The sequence below is a fragment of the Jaculus jaculus genome, chromosome 1 (genome assembly GCF_020740685.1).
Source record: "Jaculus jaculus isolate mJacJac1 chromosome 1, mJacJac1.mat.Y.cur, whole genome shotgun sequence".
In the NCBI taxonomy this organism is placed as follows: domain Eukaryota; kingdom Metazoa; phylum Chordata; class Mammalia; order Rodentia; family Dipodidae; genus Jaculus; species Jaculus jaculus.
In genome coordinates, this window is record NC_059102.1 from 37,125,653 (window position 1) to 37,142,009 (window position 16,357).

General features: G+C 37.6%; 1 protein-coding gene across 2 annotated transcripts in view; it reads left to right on the forward strand.

Moving 5' to 3' along the window:
• Positions 1-16,357, forward strand: part of Hpse2 (heparanase 2 (inactive)) — an 814,466-nt gene that overhangs the window by 470,202 nt on the left and 327,907 nt on the right. For both annotated transcript variants that reach the window (XM_004669882.2, XM_045142106.1), the window contains exon 4: positions 9,047-9,220. In XM_004669882.2, the coding sequence (XP_004669939.1) occupies positions 9,047-9,220 (174 nt within the window). The remainder of the gene's footprint in view (positions 1-9,046; positions 9,221-16,357) is intronic.

Sequence of the window (16,357 nt, forward strand, 5' to 3'; positions counted from 1 at the left end):
AGCAGGCATTTAAGAACATGAAACTCCTTCAGCATTCAACCCTTTAAAAAGAGAGTCTGAATTCTTTCTGTTGTCCCAATTCAGGTCAGTTGGCCCAATCTCAATGGTTGTAAACTCTCAGCCAATCGCAGCTGAACAACCAGCAGTTTTGGCCCAAAGATTTCATTTCTGTCTTTGCCATATCTATCTGTTCACACCAATCCATTTCTATACAACAAACCCTTATACAAGTTCTGGGGACACAGACATAATAGCGAGACTCTCACACAAACTGCCTTTAGACCAGGTGCGACTAAGCTCTTTTTCACCTTCACAAGCCAAACCTCACAGTTCATAGTTCTTACTACATTCAGGTCTTTCAAGTCTGGCCAGAGTCCATCAAGCTATACTTACAGCACTACAAGGCATCTTATAGGCCAAGGTTTCAAATCCTTCCACATTCCACTTGCAAATTAGCTCCAAAAGGCCAAAAGCCACAGAGTCAGGTTTCTAGCAGCAACAAACCCCCTCTCAGTACCAATTTACTGTTGCAGTCCGCTTTGAGTTACTGGCACAGAGAACTCAACCAAAAGCAGCTGTGGGAGGAAAGGGTTTTTTTTGGCTTGTAGGCCCATGGAGAAACTCCATGATTTCAGGGAAAATCATGGCATAAGCAGAGGATGAGCATTACCTCCTGGCCAACATAAAGTGGACAGCAACAACGAGAGTGTGCCAAACACTGGCAAGGAAAAGCTGGCTATAATACTCATAAGCCCACCCTTGCCAATATATCACCTCAGGAGGCTCTAATACCCAAATTGTCACCAGCTGAGGCTGTAGCATTCATAACACTTAAGTTTATGGGAGATACCTGAGTCAAACCACTACAACCCAAAGGTCTCTACATTCATTTAATTTTCTTTTCATATTTTTTGTTTAGTTAGGTTATTTCCAAAGATATGTCATTAAGTTCAAATATTAATTCTTCTTTTTGACCTAGACTATAATTTAAACTTTCAACTGTATTTTTTTTGATCAACTGAGTTGTCCATATAGAAATTTCTGTAAGTTTTTTTTGTAAGATATGTCCCCTTGTCAAGTTTTTTTTCAAATTTTAAATTGTTTTCCTTTTTTGTTCAACTCTGCATTCTTTTGAATCTCACTGAAATTCTTTATAATCATGCTTTTAAATTCTTTATCAGGGTCCTTATCAATATCATTCTATTTGGGATCTGTTTCTAGTTAATTGTGTCCTATTGGTAACATCATTTTAAGTTGCTTTTCTCATATTTATTGTACTCCTGCATTGAAATTTGTGCATCTGGAACATTTCTGTTTTATTTAATTTACTTATTTATTTGAGAGTGACATAGAAAGAGAGAAAGAGGTGTATAGATAGACAGAATGGACACGCGAGGGCCTCCAGCCACTGCCAAAGAACTCCAGATGTCTGCATCAACTTGTGCATCTGGCTTATGTGGGTCCTGGGGAATCAAGCCTTGAACCAGGGTCCTTAGGCTTCACAGGCAAGTGCTTAACTGCTAAGCCATCTCTCTAGTCCTTTAATTTTTTGTTTTATTTTTATTTATTTATTTGAGAATGACAGAAAGAGAGAGGCAGATAGATAGAGAGAGAATCTGGAACATTTCTTATACTTTGGGGGGTTCTTTTTATAGAAAATGGTTTTCTTCTGAAGAGCTGTCTTGGCTGTCAATTTGACACACACTATTATCTTTGGTTTCTCGTAGACAGCATAGTGTAATCTGCCTATAGGAGTATCTCTTCACAGCAAAGATGAATTGATATACTGTGTTCAGTATCCTGCACAGCATTAGGGATGTACTAATGGCACAGACAGATGTGGTACACTCTGTGGTGTCAGATAACTATTATGTGGCCACTCTGACAATGGAATGGTGGCACAAGTCAGGTGATGGACATTATTTCAGATAGAACTGAAATTAGCTCTGTTGCTAGAAAGATCCTGTATCACTAGTAGCCTCAGCAATAGTAGAGGAGTCAAACTTACTAGCTCTCATATCAGGCAGTATTATCAACCATACACCACATGAAGAGTGGTGGTTGGTATAGACAGAATGAATGTTCATGCCTTGATATTTATATCCATTCCCCCAAAACAATGACTTCCTAGATGATATGTGGGAATGGGGCAGCAGGAACATGGCATGACAAAATAATGTCCCATTATTTATTTTGTTTTAGAAATCGCCTCAGCTCTGGTTCTAGAGAGCTAGATTCCTTAGGGTTGACTCCTATATCAGTTTGAAAAAAATCCATCATTTTTAAAATTCTTTCTATTTGACATCAGAAATACCCAAGGTATTTTTTTTTAATTTTCTCTAATCTTTTCCTGACCTTAGACATTTTTCAAAACAGCCCTAGATTATTTTTTTAAGAATCAAATGTTGGGTATGTTCACTGATAGATTGCAGTGAGTAGGATTACTTGGTCTAACATACTGTGCATTTAAATTTTTAACAGGTATTTCCAAAATAGCCTTGAAAACTACTATTCACATTTTTAGAAACTGGTTTTTTGAAAGCACATTTCTCAAGAATAGCATTAGTCTTTTTCTGCATGTCAGGGTCTTTTATGCTTCCCTCCTGTCATTAGCTGGCATTCTAATGAGATCCAAAAGACTGCCCTACTCACTGGCACTCAGTTTTTCCTTTAATCTGATTCAGTTCATTAATGCAACAGTTACTCTCTAACCCGTAGTCTTTTCTAGTGTTGTAATTATTTTTCACAGATATTTCCAAAATTTCATTCTCCTTCCACAACCTCAGTTAAATTGCAGACATTTTACACTGATTTCTTTATAACCTAGTTAAGGTTTCATTGCCCTGACTAACCTAGTGATACTTCTCTTCCTATAAAATTAACTCTCATATTAGAGATACCGTCCCTCTTTCTAAAATGACTGTGTTCTTCACCTAGGCAATTTTCAAACTGATCTCTCTTAATAGCTACAATTAAATGTCTCCCTGATGGTTTTACTTACCTATCCAAATGGTTCCTTATTTAACTGATGGTCCTCTCTGAATTACAAAAGGCAGAGTTGGTTCAGACTTTGCCTCACAGGATTTTCTTTCACTTTTCTGGTTTTATCTATTCTTTCAGTTGCTATTACATGATCACCAATGCCTCACCAGTATTATTCACTCTAAATGAACACTTAAAATAATGAGTATATTATTTGAATGTATTTTACAGAATGCAGTAATGGACATAATTAAAGCAAATTTGTTGCAATTAACAATGATTATTGAGGTTGGATAGCTAGGGCATAAATTGTAAGTGGCATTGAATAGGCCAAAATAATACCTGTGTGAGTCATATGCATATTAAGAACTATTATGTACCAGATACTGGATTGGATGCTAAAAGGCGGACATGGTATTTTCCTTTTGGCAAATACACCAGTCTGTCTGGGAAGAGAAAGGCAGAGCCTAACAATAAGCTTATTGGCTCTTGCTGTAACAGAAACAGAAACAGATGAAGAGCCAGGAGAGGCTAGTGGAAATCCCTGCACTCTTTCTACCATGGAGAGTCAACAGGCTCTCACAGAAGAAGCCTTTAGTATGGACTATGAAGAGTGAAGGAAAAAGGGAAAGAACATTCCAGGCCTGGGTAGATTGCTCAGTGGTTAAGGCACTTGCCTGCAATGCCAAACATCCAAGGTTCAGTTCCCCAATGCCCTTATAAAGCTGGATGCACAAAATGGCACATGCATCTGGAGTTCGTTTGCTTTGGCCAGAGGCCCTGGCATGCCCATCTTCTCTCTCTCTCTATCTCCTTGCAAATAAATAAATAAAAATTTCTTTTTCAGGAAAAGAATATTCAAAGCAGAAATAACAAGACTATATTAACATGGGTTCATGGAATAATGTAGCTTGTCAAAAAATGACAGGGATTTCTAACAGCAAAATTTCATCAGACTATTTTGAAAAACTCTGGACCTCCTCCAGTTTCTTTCAGCTCAGTAGAGGCAATGATGTTTTAAAATGTAAATTGGGCTCTGTTCAAAACAATCTGGTTGTTTCCTGTGTCAGTCAGGGTAAAAGACAAAGTTCTTACAATAGCCAGTAAGGCCCTACATGGCTTGGCCCTGCTCCACTGTGACCTCATCTCCTACTGTTTTCTCACTCTTTCTGGGGGTGGATACACTGGCATACACTCTTTTCCCACATTTGTCAGTCTCATGCTTGTCATTCCCTAGTCCTTTGCCTTTCCTTTATTTTCTGTCTCAAATTCTTTCTGTACTTAGCCACTTGATTTATTCCCTTACCTACATTATGTCTCTGCTTGTGTTGCCTTCTCAAGGATGCTTGTTTAGAGCAGCATTCCAACATTTACTGCTTCTAAAATTCTGCCCCTGCTTCACCACCCCCATGAGCCACACTAAATATGATTGATAAGGAGAGTAAAGACTTTTCCATTTTGTTCATAGCTATAGGAATGGAGTTAGGGGGGAGGGAGAAAGACTCGCCTTCACTCAATTCTTTTCTTTCTGGACTTCTTACTAACACCCAGTGTTTCTGAGGCACACCTCCTTTTAACTCTTCTTCATGGTTTCTTAGAACTAGATTTCTTGGTCTTCCACCACACCTATGCACCATTAGTATCTCCCTCTAGCTGCAGCTCCACCCCTTCACTCTGCCCTTGGACAGTGCTCCTTTGCAGTCTATTCCATTCCTGTGTAACACTGAGGCCACCAAATAGGGCACAAGGAGGCACAACATCCTTTGGTAGAAAAAAATAGAAAGTCATCTTGTTTGGATGGAACCTGGAAGCAAAGATTCCAAGGCAGATTGCATTTGTTGACCATCTACTAAATTTCCTCTATTCAAATTTGTGTTTCTCTAGTGAACTTTAGAGCTTAAACCAGCAGCAATTATTTTAACAGATCATTTTCATCCCTTTCAATATCATAATGGACTACTTTTATGCAACAGAATTTTTCAAGATGAATTTATATAGAAATTGTGTCCAGTGTTTATTTGAAGGATATAGTGTTGGACTTAAGAGACTTCATGGATAAGAAGAACTTAAATATATCATTAGTGAAGTATTTTCCATCCTAGTACTCAATGTTTGCCTCATTAAGCCCTCTAATTATTTGTTCACTATTCTTTTCCTTGAGGTTTTTTTTTTTTTTTTTTTTTCAAATTACTTTTGCCTTGTCTTAGAACCATCAAATCACGATGTTACAGGTTTGGTATTCTTCTGTGTCTGATGTGTATTTTTCAAATAAATATGAAACAAACACAGGCACCACCATTACATAGACATAGTCCTAGAAAATGGCTAAATGAAGATAATAATCTACCTAAATGAATATCATTCATATTAATTGTTTAAAAATTTTTTATTTATTCATTTGAGAGTGACAGACAGAGAAAGAGGCAGAGAGAGAGAGAGAGAATGGGCACACCAGGGCTTCCAGCCACTGCAAATGAACTCCAGATGCGTGTGCCCCCTTGTGAATCTGGCTAACGTGGGTCCTGGGGAATCGAGCCTCGAACCGGGGTCCTTAGGCTTCACAGGCAAGCGTTTAACCACTAAGTCATCTCTCCAGCCCAATATTAAATTTTGATACAAATGTTCAATTAGACTTTAGTTTTTGAATAGAACTAAAACATAAAAATAACTATATTTCATTGTATAGCAAAAAAGGTGTAAATAGTCATAATACATTTAAAAAATGGATGAGAAAGATTTTATTTTAAGAGGGGATACAGTTAGGGTGACTGGACCCCGGAATGTAAAACTGGCAGGAAAGTCTGCACTTCCTAGAAATCAAAGGTGATTGAAATCAAAGATAATCTCTTGTCTAGTTCCCTGGACCTGTTTATGCAGAAACAACAAGGAATATGATTTAAACATTGTGGTTGACCAAGTTCAGCCCCTGAGACTTGGTGTGAGGGCTAACCTCTTCCTGAGACAGCTCCTAGACCCAACCATCCAGCTGTTCCTCTGGATCACGTGAGCCAGAAGACATTCCACCACTATAAGGCTATGAAGACCTTTACAAGGGGAGGGCAGACTCTCTGACCACTTGGGAACTTTCAGCTGTGGGTGAGATGTCCCCTCCACTGGTCCTGGGCTGGCTCAACCCAGGCCCAGCAGGGAGATCCCTCTACTCTACATAAGGGTTCTTTATCCCCTCCAGCTCCTCACATAGCAGGAGCTCCTTGAACTTTCTTTTCTCTCTTTTCTTCCCATGCCCTCCATGTGTAATCTATAACCATGTGGGCGCCTTTCCTTGGCTCTATACTTCCCTCAATAAATATAATAATATAATAATTATCCTTCTCAGTCTTTTTATATTCAGTTCTTTGGTTAAAATTAGAAATGCACCCAGGGCTTGGGGTTCAAAGACTGCTGGACCCCTAGTGCCCCATTATGGTTTAATTGAATTCTATTTTCTGGCAATATAATTCATATGAGTAAACAATTGAGTATTAAAGAACTGGACCTCTGCTGATGTTTCAACTTAACTTTTTTTTTTTTTTTTAGAGAGATTGACAGAGAGAGTGAGACACAGAGAGAAACAAAATTGGCATGCCAGGGCCTCAGCCACTGAAATTAAACTCCAGATGTTTGTGCCACCTAGTGGAATATGCAGCCTTGCCTCACCTTTTGTGCATCTGGCTTACGTGGGGTTTGGAGAGTTAAGCATGGGTCCTTAGGCTCCACAGGCAAGCGCCTTAACTGCTATGCCATCTCTCCAGCCTTGCTGATCTTTTAATAACCAAATTATCTGTAAGGAGGCTATAATAATAATTTTAAGGTGTCAAAGTACCTCTAGATAAAAAAAAAATTTGATCTAAAGATCATAGCATGCTTATAGATTATACAGTTGTAGATATAATCTAATAATAATTTAGCAATTGCCAATGTTCTTTTAAATATTGATATATTCCTGAAAATGTTTAATCTGGCCAGTTTTTAAGCCTGATTTTTTGTGTGTTTTCTATTGTTTTATGTATGTATGTATTTGTTGTATGTATGTTTTCAGTTGTGTGAACATGCATGTGGAGGCCAGAGACTGATGAAAAGTTGGTTCCTTAATTATTCACCACCATCTTATTTACTTGCTTGGATCTCTCACTTGAATCCAGGTCTCACCAGTTTGGTTGGTCTAGCTAACCAGTTTACCCCAGGATACTTCCTGTCTGTCTCCTGAGTGCTGGGGTTACAAACCCACTCAGCATTTATGTGGGTGCTAAGGAACTCAGATCTTCATGCTTGCAAGGCAAGCCCTTTGTTCACTAAGCCACCTTCAAGCACCTCACCCTATTCTTTTGTATGTTTTTACCTTCCTTGAGATGGTTATAACACTAATGATACACACAGAAAAATGTTGTTATTCCTTTTTAACATTTTTTTCCTACTTGTCTTTTTGATGCCTTATCTCAATAGATCTGAAAGTTTTATCACAAATTTCTACTGTATGAATGTTATTTTGCCTGTGGTAAGTGCAAGATCATGTTTTCCCCTTGTTTATAAAACTGAAAACAATTTTGTTTCAATAGGTCAGTATCATTGAGGTATATCCCCCAGCCTGGACAACCACTTTGTAAAAGAAAAACAAAAGAGTAGTTAGCTTTCATTCTTGAAATTAATCCCCTTTTTTTTTCTTTTAGTAGATTTGAAAATGCTATAAAGCAAAAATAACTAGTTTAATTGAGTAATTGTTTTAAGCCAATTTTTATAAGCATAGTAGTTTAGATATTATTTAAATAGCAGTTGTGAATATACCAATAAAGTGTACTAATAACTTTTAGCCTAAGATATAATTTTATATGAAATGTTTTAATAATACTACATTATTACTGAGTGTTAAATTCATAATTATAAAATGAGATATGTGTGTTGTATTTAGTATTGCTTTCCTAGACCATTAATACATTTTAGTTTTAATTTTAATTGTTACTTTGGAACTAGTAAATAAGATTATTTCTTTAATATGAAATCTATGACTATATTGTTTTTGTCATGATATTTGATTTTAGGTAGACTAAGAAGTAGTTATTATTTTATTTTCAACTGAAATGAGAATGTATATAACCTATATATCATATACCCATATCTTCAAAAACACTACATAAGAGGACAAATAAAAAATAATTATGTTTGAAAGGGGGGTAAAGGTATGCCAAATGAGAATCATTAGAGCAAAGGTCAGTAAGAGAGAAAATTCTATAATCAGAACTGACAACAATGAAGAACTCTTTAAAATAAATAAGCCTTAAGCTGGGGGTTAGGGAATGGGTATGAATAAGTTGTTAACTCCCTCTTGAACTAAGGAAGATATGGGTCTTTTAAACTCACTAAAGTTTATAAAAGTGACTGAAAGTGCTGGAAGAGATTGGGGGAAGATAAACTGGAAGGATGAAAAGAAGATAAAAGTAGATGGCCTAGTACCAGAGTTGTAACTCATGAAAATGAGAGCCTGTCAAGACTGGCAGCAAATGAAGGAAGGAGAAACATGGTCATGGAGTTAATGATATCTGGAATTAACCTGATAATGAATATATTACTTTAACAGTAACAGAATTTTCATTTTAAATTATTAGACTCCTGTAAAATGTTTTGAAACTCCTGGTAGGCTGTTATTTCCTAAGATTTGCCAGCCTACCCCCTTTTGTGACTGTACCCTGACACTATTCCTGTCTTATGCTGCTTAAGTAAAGACACAAGAATGCTAGATATTCTATTTTTTCCAGGAAAGTTAGAAATTAATCTAATTTGTGAGATCATCCTCTTTGTAAATAGCAGCAATTAAATCTCTTTAACAAGTAAAGTGCACTGTGGACTAGATTTGTTTGCCAATTTGCAATCTGTCTGGAATTCTGTATGCTGTGTTCTAATCACCTGGCAATGTCCCAGCCCAGCAGGTAAAGGTAACTTTCATATGCCCATCCCTTCAAGCATTCCTCACCAGCAGGAATCTTACCAAAAGGCTTTTTGTGTAGATAATGCTCTCCTTTTGTTGCAATACTGCTTTGAAAGTTACCAGGCTTTCTCTGCTTCTTCCCAGCCAGGTCTCTAGACAAACTTTATAACTTTGCTGACTGCTCTGGACTCCACCTGATATTTGCTCTAAATGCACTGCGTCGAAATCCCAATAATTCCTGGAACAGTTCTAGTGCCCTGAGTCTGTTGAAGTACAGCGCCAGCAAAAAGTACAACATTTCTTGGGAACTGGGTAATGGTAAGTAAGAATGTCATTTCATATCTCTTGATAAAATCAAGAGAAAAAAATTAACTTGATTTGGGATATAATCTCAGTCAATCTCCAGGGCACTGACTCAGAAAATAATTGATAGGATTGGCCACTGAGATACTGTCAATATGATAGAAGACCAAATAGCAAAAGGCTCTGGATTTTAATTCTCTCAATTTGCATCTATAATTATCTGTAGGTAACTCCTTCCAATTATGGTAGAAATGTCACAAAATAGAGAAAAATACTTATATGGGACTAACAAATTTTTGTTAAGCCTGCACTTTATTTTACATAGTAAGTGTTCTAGGGAACCCGGTTCCTCTAGGATGATACTGATGAAACAGAGCTTTGTGAAACATATTTTGAGTATGAATGTTTATGTGCACATGTATATACATGTATGCTCACTCATAAAATTTGTTTAGTTTAACAATGAAATATGAAGTTCACAACAGGACAGGAAAAGAGAAGGGCCTTATAACAAGATATATGTCCCACTTCCTTATGAATACCTATTAAATGGGATATAGCCTTCATTTTCTTTCCTCTCACTCTTTTTTCTCTTCCTAGAGTGGAGAAAATTTGGGAAGACTTAAGGTAAAAAATAGCAGGACCTCTGCTGAACCAGAGAATAGGTGATCTACTTTTGGACTGGCTTTGTTTTCTTTGTAATATATTGTGTTGCCTAACTAAAACAATTGTGCAATAATATCAACTAGTTACTGATAAGCCAAGAGAAATTAAAGTTTACCTAAAAGTTATTAACTGAAATACTTCTAGAGGTTTTGGACCTCTGAGTTTGGGAGCTTATTTAAGCTAAATAAATCTTTATTTGGTATAATTAGAGTGATTTGGTTCTGAGGAGAGAGTATATACATCTTTATACAATTATCTGTTCCAGACAATTAAGAGATTATCTACTCTTCCTCAAAGTATTGTAAATAGTGCTGAGAGGGAACTAAGTACATTAAAGAAATACTATTTAGTCTCCTTGGCCACACAGCACATGATTCCTATTGTCAGACTTTTAAATGACTCTACAAGGCCTACCAAAAGCCAGTGATCATTTATGAGGATATAAAAAGGCACTGTCACAGATAAGAAAATAGGCATACAGATGGAACTACATAAAAACAACCAGAACCATACATTTAAAAATTCAATAAAATGGAAAGTACCAGTAAGGTTTTTGTGAGCATTTCTACAGGTCATTTTTGAGTCTCTAGTCAAGAAGTATAAACTATTACTGTTTTCCTTCCTCTCTCTCTCTCTTTTTTTTTTTTTTACAATGTATATCTCAATTTCTTGATATGGTTTCAGTTTATGATCTGCCCATCTCAACCTACTTTTGAGGGTTTCTAGAAGAGTTATTTTCCTGTTTCTTCTAATTGGCTCTAATTACTAACAGTTTTTCCTATCCTAGATCTGATCTTTCAAGATTCTCAACATTCTCTATTTAATTTGCCTGGTGTACATACATCCCTTTCCTGTTCAAAACTGGTGTGTATGGTGATCATTCTTGCTTGATTCTCTTCTCCAATTTTCTTTCCATTTTCTTCTCTGGAGCCTTATAATTTTAAACAGAATAATAGTCCAATCATCATATCTGTATTTAGGGAGGGCTGATGGATCTCACCACTCATCTTTTCATATGCCTATCTTTTGTTAAGAAATGTGTTATCGAACTGGAGAGATGGCTTAGCAGTTAAGGCACTTGCCTGCAAAGTCTAATGACCTGAGTTTGATTCCTCAGTAACCATGTAAAGCCAGATGCACAAAATGGACCTGGAGTTCATTTGCAGTAGCTGGAAGGAAGGAAGGAAGGAAGAAAGAAAGGGGAGGGGAGGGGAGGGAGGCAGGAAGGGAAGGGGGAAGGGAGGGGAGGGGAAGGGAGGGGAGGGGAGGAAGAAGGAAGGAAGGAAAGGAGGGAGGGAGGGAAGGAAGGAAGGCAGGAAGGAAGGGAAGGGAGGGATGGAGGGAGGGAGGGAGGGAGGGAAGGAAAGGAAGGAAGGAAGGAAGGAAGGAAGGAAGGAAGGAAGGAAGGAAGGAAGAAAGAAAGGGGAGGGGAGGGGAGGGGAGGGAGGCGGGAAGGGAAGGGGGAAGGGAGGGGAGGGGAAGGGAGGGGAGGGGAGGGGAGGAAGAAGGAAGGAAGGAAAGGAGGGAGGGAGGGATGGAGGGAGGGAAGGAAGGAAGGCAGGAAGGAAGGGAAGGGAGGGATGGAGGGAGGGAGGGAGGGAGGGAAGGAAAGGAAGGAAGGAAGGAAGGAAGGAAGGAAGAAAGGGGAGGGGAGGGGAGGGAGGCGGGAAGGGAAGGGGGAAGGGAGGGGAGGGGAAGGGAGGGGAGGGGAGGGGAGGAAGAAGGAAGGAAGGAAAGGAGGGAGGGAGGGAGGGAAGGAAAGAAGGCAGGAAGGAAGGGAAGGGAGGGATGGAGGGAGGGAGGGAGGGAGGGAAGGAAAGGAAGGAAGGAAGGAAGGAAGGAAGGAAGGAAGGAAGGAAGGAAGGAAGGAAGGAAGGAAGGAAGGAAAGGAAGGAAGGAAGGAAGGAAGGAAAGGAAAGAAAGGAAGGAAGGTAAGGAAAGAAAGGAAAGGAAGGAAGGAAGGAAGGGAAGGAAAGGAAGGAAGGAATGAAGAAACAAAGAAAGAAATAAACAAAGAAAGAAAGAAATAGTAAAAAGGAAGGAAGGAAGGAAGGAAGGTATTATTGCTAGAATAAATATGGTATTTGGAAAACCAAAGTAGACATTTTACTTGTTTGTTTTTCTTAGAATGGTTAAGTTTCAAGTGACTAAGCCTACTTTTTGTTTTGTCCTTTGAAATTGGAAATAATGTGTGTTACAAATCAACCAAGCATGGTATATCTACTATCAACAAGTAGGAATAAGAACATTTAGGATGTGGAAGTCTATGAAACAAAGATGACTTTCTTGATTAATATTATAGCAATTTTATTCTATGACTATAAATGCCACATTAAGTGTCCATAAATTGTGAAGTCTAACCAATGAATGATGGATGATGATTATGTTTTTGTATTTCTACTAACTGCTGTTGAATTGAAAACAAAGATAGGATTTTGAATCTTGGTATTCAAGTTTGAGAAATATGTAAGAATTTTAATTCCACTCATATTTTTTAATTTTTTGTTTATTTTTATTTATTTATTTGAGAGTGACAGACAAAGAAAGAGGGAGAGAGAGGAGAATGGGTGCACCAGGGCTTTTAGCCACTGCAAACGAACTCCAAATGCGTGCACCCCCTTGTGCATCTGGCTAACGTGGGTCCTGGGGAATCAAGCCTTGAACTAGGGTTCTTAGGCTTCACAGGTATGTGCTTAACTGCTAATCCATCTCTCCAGCCCACCACTCATATTTTTTAATGAAGAAAATCATTTTAATTTATTTAATTAAACAAGAAACTAGGATCCATGCTGATATAAATACACCAATTGAAAGTTTGATGAGAAACAAAAACATTTACAAATTATTTTGAAACAATACAGCTTCAAACAGTCTTCTTTAGAAAATACAAATTAGTTGCAAAGGTGAGAAGAGTACTTCACAGTATCACTTGGTAGGATGCAAGAAAAGAATACAGACTCACTTAAGAGATGTCTAGATACCTACTCTATATCTAATTGTGAGTTAATTGTCAGACAGGCCCTAAGTGAAGTCCATTCTTTAAAAACAGTTGGGCAGTTCTCTTCAAAAGTGTCAAGAAGGCTGTAAAGACTGCTTAGAGGTTAAGGCACTTGCCTGCAAAGCCAAAGGATCTTGGTTTGATTCCCTAGGACCCACGTAAGTCGGATGCACAAGGGGGCACTTGCGTCCAGAGTTCCTTTGCAGTGGATGGAGGCTCTGGCACACCCGTTCTCTTTCTCTTTCTCTTTCTCTTTCTCTTTCTCCCTGTCTCCCTCTTTCTCTCAAATAAATAAAAATAAAAAGTGACAAGGATAGAAAACTAAAAAACAAAAAAAAAAAGACTAAGAAAGTTTCAGATTGAGTTATTTATGAGGACAAACAACAGATTATAGAACTGTATTTTCACAGCATAGAGTTTTGATTGTTAGGCAAGAAAGGAGGGAAAAATAGGAGAGTGAGGAGAAATAACAATCTATATAGTTTCTTTATCTCCTAATATCCTCTTCTCCTTCTCATAAGCATCTCAAATTCACATTCTCTGTGTGTTATTGTGGATAAGGGACTGTAAAAGCTATATATTGGGTACTCCCTATTATCTGCTAAATTTTCCATAAATTAATTTTCTATAAATTCAAGGGCTCTAAAATAAAATTTCTCATTAAGAAAAATAGATTATGAGCCATAATGAAAAGCTACATCTTAAATATGAATGTCATTTTATGTTGATATCATTTCATATTAAAATACTACATAGGAAGCAGTTCAAATCTCAGCACTTGGGAGGCAGAGGTAGGAGGATTTCTGTGAGTTCAAGGCTACCCTTAGACTACATAGTGAATTCCATATCAGCCTGAGCTAGAGTGGAACCCTACCTCTAAAAACAAAACAAAACAAAAAAAGCAGTTCAAAGACTGTTACTGAACAAAGGACCTACATTTTACATAGACATATCTCAAAAAAAAAATACGTAAATGGCCATGAAGCACCTGAAAAGAAGTTCAACATAATTAGCCATTATGGAAAAGCACATCAAAACTACACTTAGATACCATGTTATGCTTACTAGTATGGAAAATTCATATTAAATTAAAAGGAAAATGAGGATATGGAAAAATTAGAATTCTTGAATAAAGCTAGTGAGAATGTAAAATGGCACAGCCATTTTGGAAAACAGTGTGATAGTTTTTCAGATAGTTAAACATAAAGCGATTGCTTACTAATTCCACTCTTTGGTATACTATACATCCCAGAGAAGAGAAAAACATGTCTACACACACACACACACACACACACACACACACAGAGTACATGACTTTTTAGAGCAGCATTACCTTGTAATAGGTAATAATAAAGTTGAAATGACCTAAGCTTCTATCAATTGATGAATGTTAAATAAAATGTATGTCCATTTAACAGAATCTTATTTGTCCAGAAAACTGAGTGCAGTGGGGATGAATGAAGTGGCTCAGCAGGTGAGAGTGATACTGTAAAATTATGAGGGCATGATTTGCCTTGAGTTCTATTTCCCAGCACCAACATTAACAGCTGGGTATGGTCATGCATGCCTTGACCATAGGCCTGTGGGGAGCAGAAACTGGAGAATTGCTGGGTCTCACTGATCAATCTGTCTGAATGAAAGCAGGATACCAGGTTCAGTGAGAAACTCTGTCTTAAGGAAGCAAAGCAGGTGAGCGATAGAGGAAGACCCCTGACATTCTCCTCTGGCCCCCACTTGTACACATGCATACCCACATCTGCCCACACACAACACACCAAAACTGCACACATACAGCTCATACACATACAGAATAATCAAAGTACTTATTGATATATTCTACAACATATATTAACCTTGAAAATTACACTAGCCAGGCCTGCAATTCCTGCACTTCAGGAGACTGAGTTGGGAGGATCAAAAGTTCAAGGCCTGCCTTCTACAAAGTAGTTCAAGCCAGTCTGGTGAAGTAAAAAATTAAAAAAACAAAACTGTGCAAGTATAATGACTGGAGTTTAGATTCCAAAAACCCACATAAAGCCAAATGTAGATGCAGTAGCACAAATAACCAGAAGCTTGTGTTCCAGCAAGGCTGGCTTACACACAGAGGTGAATGAGAGACCCTGCCTCAAACAAGGTTGAAGGTGAGTATTGACACTTGAGGTTATTTTCTGACCTCTACATGCACTCTGTCACAGTCTTGCCTACAGGGTGGCACACAACCCCCCCCACACACACACACAAAGATTTTAAAGAAAGAGTAAAGCTACAGCTGGGTTGTGGAGTGTTTACTTAGCATGCCTAAGGCTTCAATGCCCAATACCAAGGGGAGATAATGAAGGAGATTAATCTAAATGAAGTAATCTCAGAATCTTGGTGTATGAGTGCCTCTATGCAAAATATCCAGAACAGGAGAATCTACAGAGCTTGAAAACAGATTGTGGTTTCCTAGAGCCAGGTAGGCAACTGGTGTCAGGATGAAGTATGACTACTATAAAGCATAGTGTTGGGTGCTTCAAATGTTCTAAAATGGGCTGGGGTATTATAGCATAGATGTATAAATACACTGGAACATACAGAATTATATACATTGATTAGTGAATTTTGTGGCATCTATTATAAGAAATGAACTTTTTTATTTTAAAAGGCTAGAAGAGTGAATTTTTATGTAACAGGTTAGTAACAGAAGAGGTTTATATTTGTAAATGATAACAATATTGTTATCTTATATGCACATACTATATGTTCATGTAGTACTTTAAATGTACTTTTCTATTAAGACCTTAAAGTGCTCAGTAAAGTAAAATATAAAGCCATGAAAACATATTAAGCCATAGTAAGTGCAAAATCTAGTGTTGTTTTGGATTTTTTAAAAAATGTATTTTTGACAACTTCCATGAATATAGGCAACATGCCATGATAATAATTCCCTCACACACCTTCCCTTTTTATCCCTCACAACCACCCCTACACTGAATCCCTTCTTCTTTCCAACTGTTCTTTCTTCTATAATATTACAATTCTTCCCTCCTAATGCAGATGTTGTGTAGGTACTGTCAGCCACTGTGAGGTCATGAATGTTAAGGCCACTTTTTAATTTGCTTTTTAGTGGTATTTAAACTTCTTGGTTCTCTTTAGTTCCTTTACTTTGCTTCAAATAAATATTGATTTGCTGCCTCACCTGTGCTAAAGGGACCTTTTTAGGTTTGAGAGATACAATAATAAGTAACAGATATTGCTGCTATGTCTACATTGAGAAGACAGATATTAAATAGAACTTGAAGACACTTGGTGAATGTTGTTTCTCTCATACTAGTTTTACCCTTAAGTAATGAAAACTGAAATGTTTTAGTTTGGCTCTATACATTATTTTTTTGTATATATGATGTTTGGTGCACATGTTAATGCAAAGGTGTAGAGTCCAAAGGGTGCCATTAGTGTCTTCCTCAATAGCTCTTCACACTAAACCTGGAAATCACTGATGAGGTTAG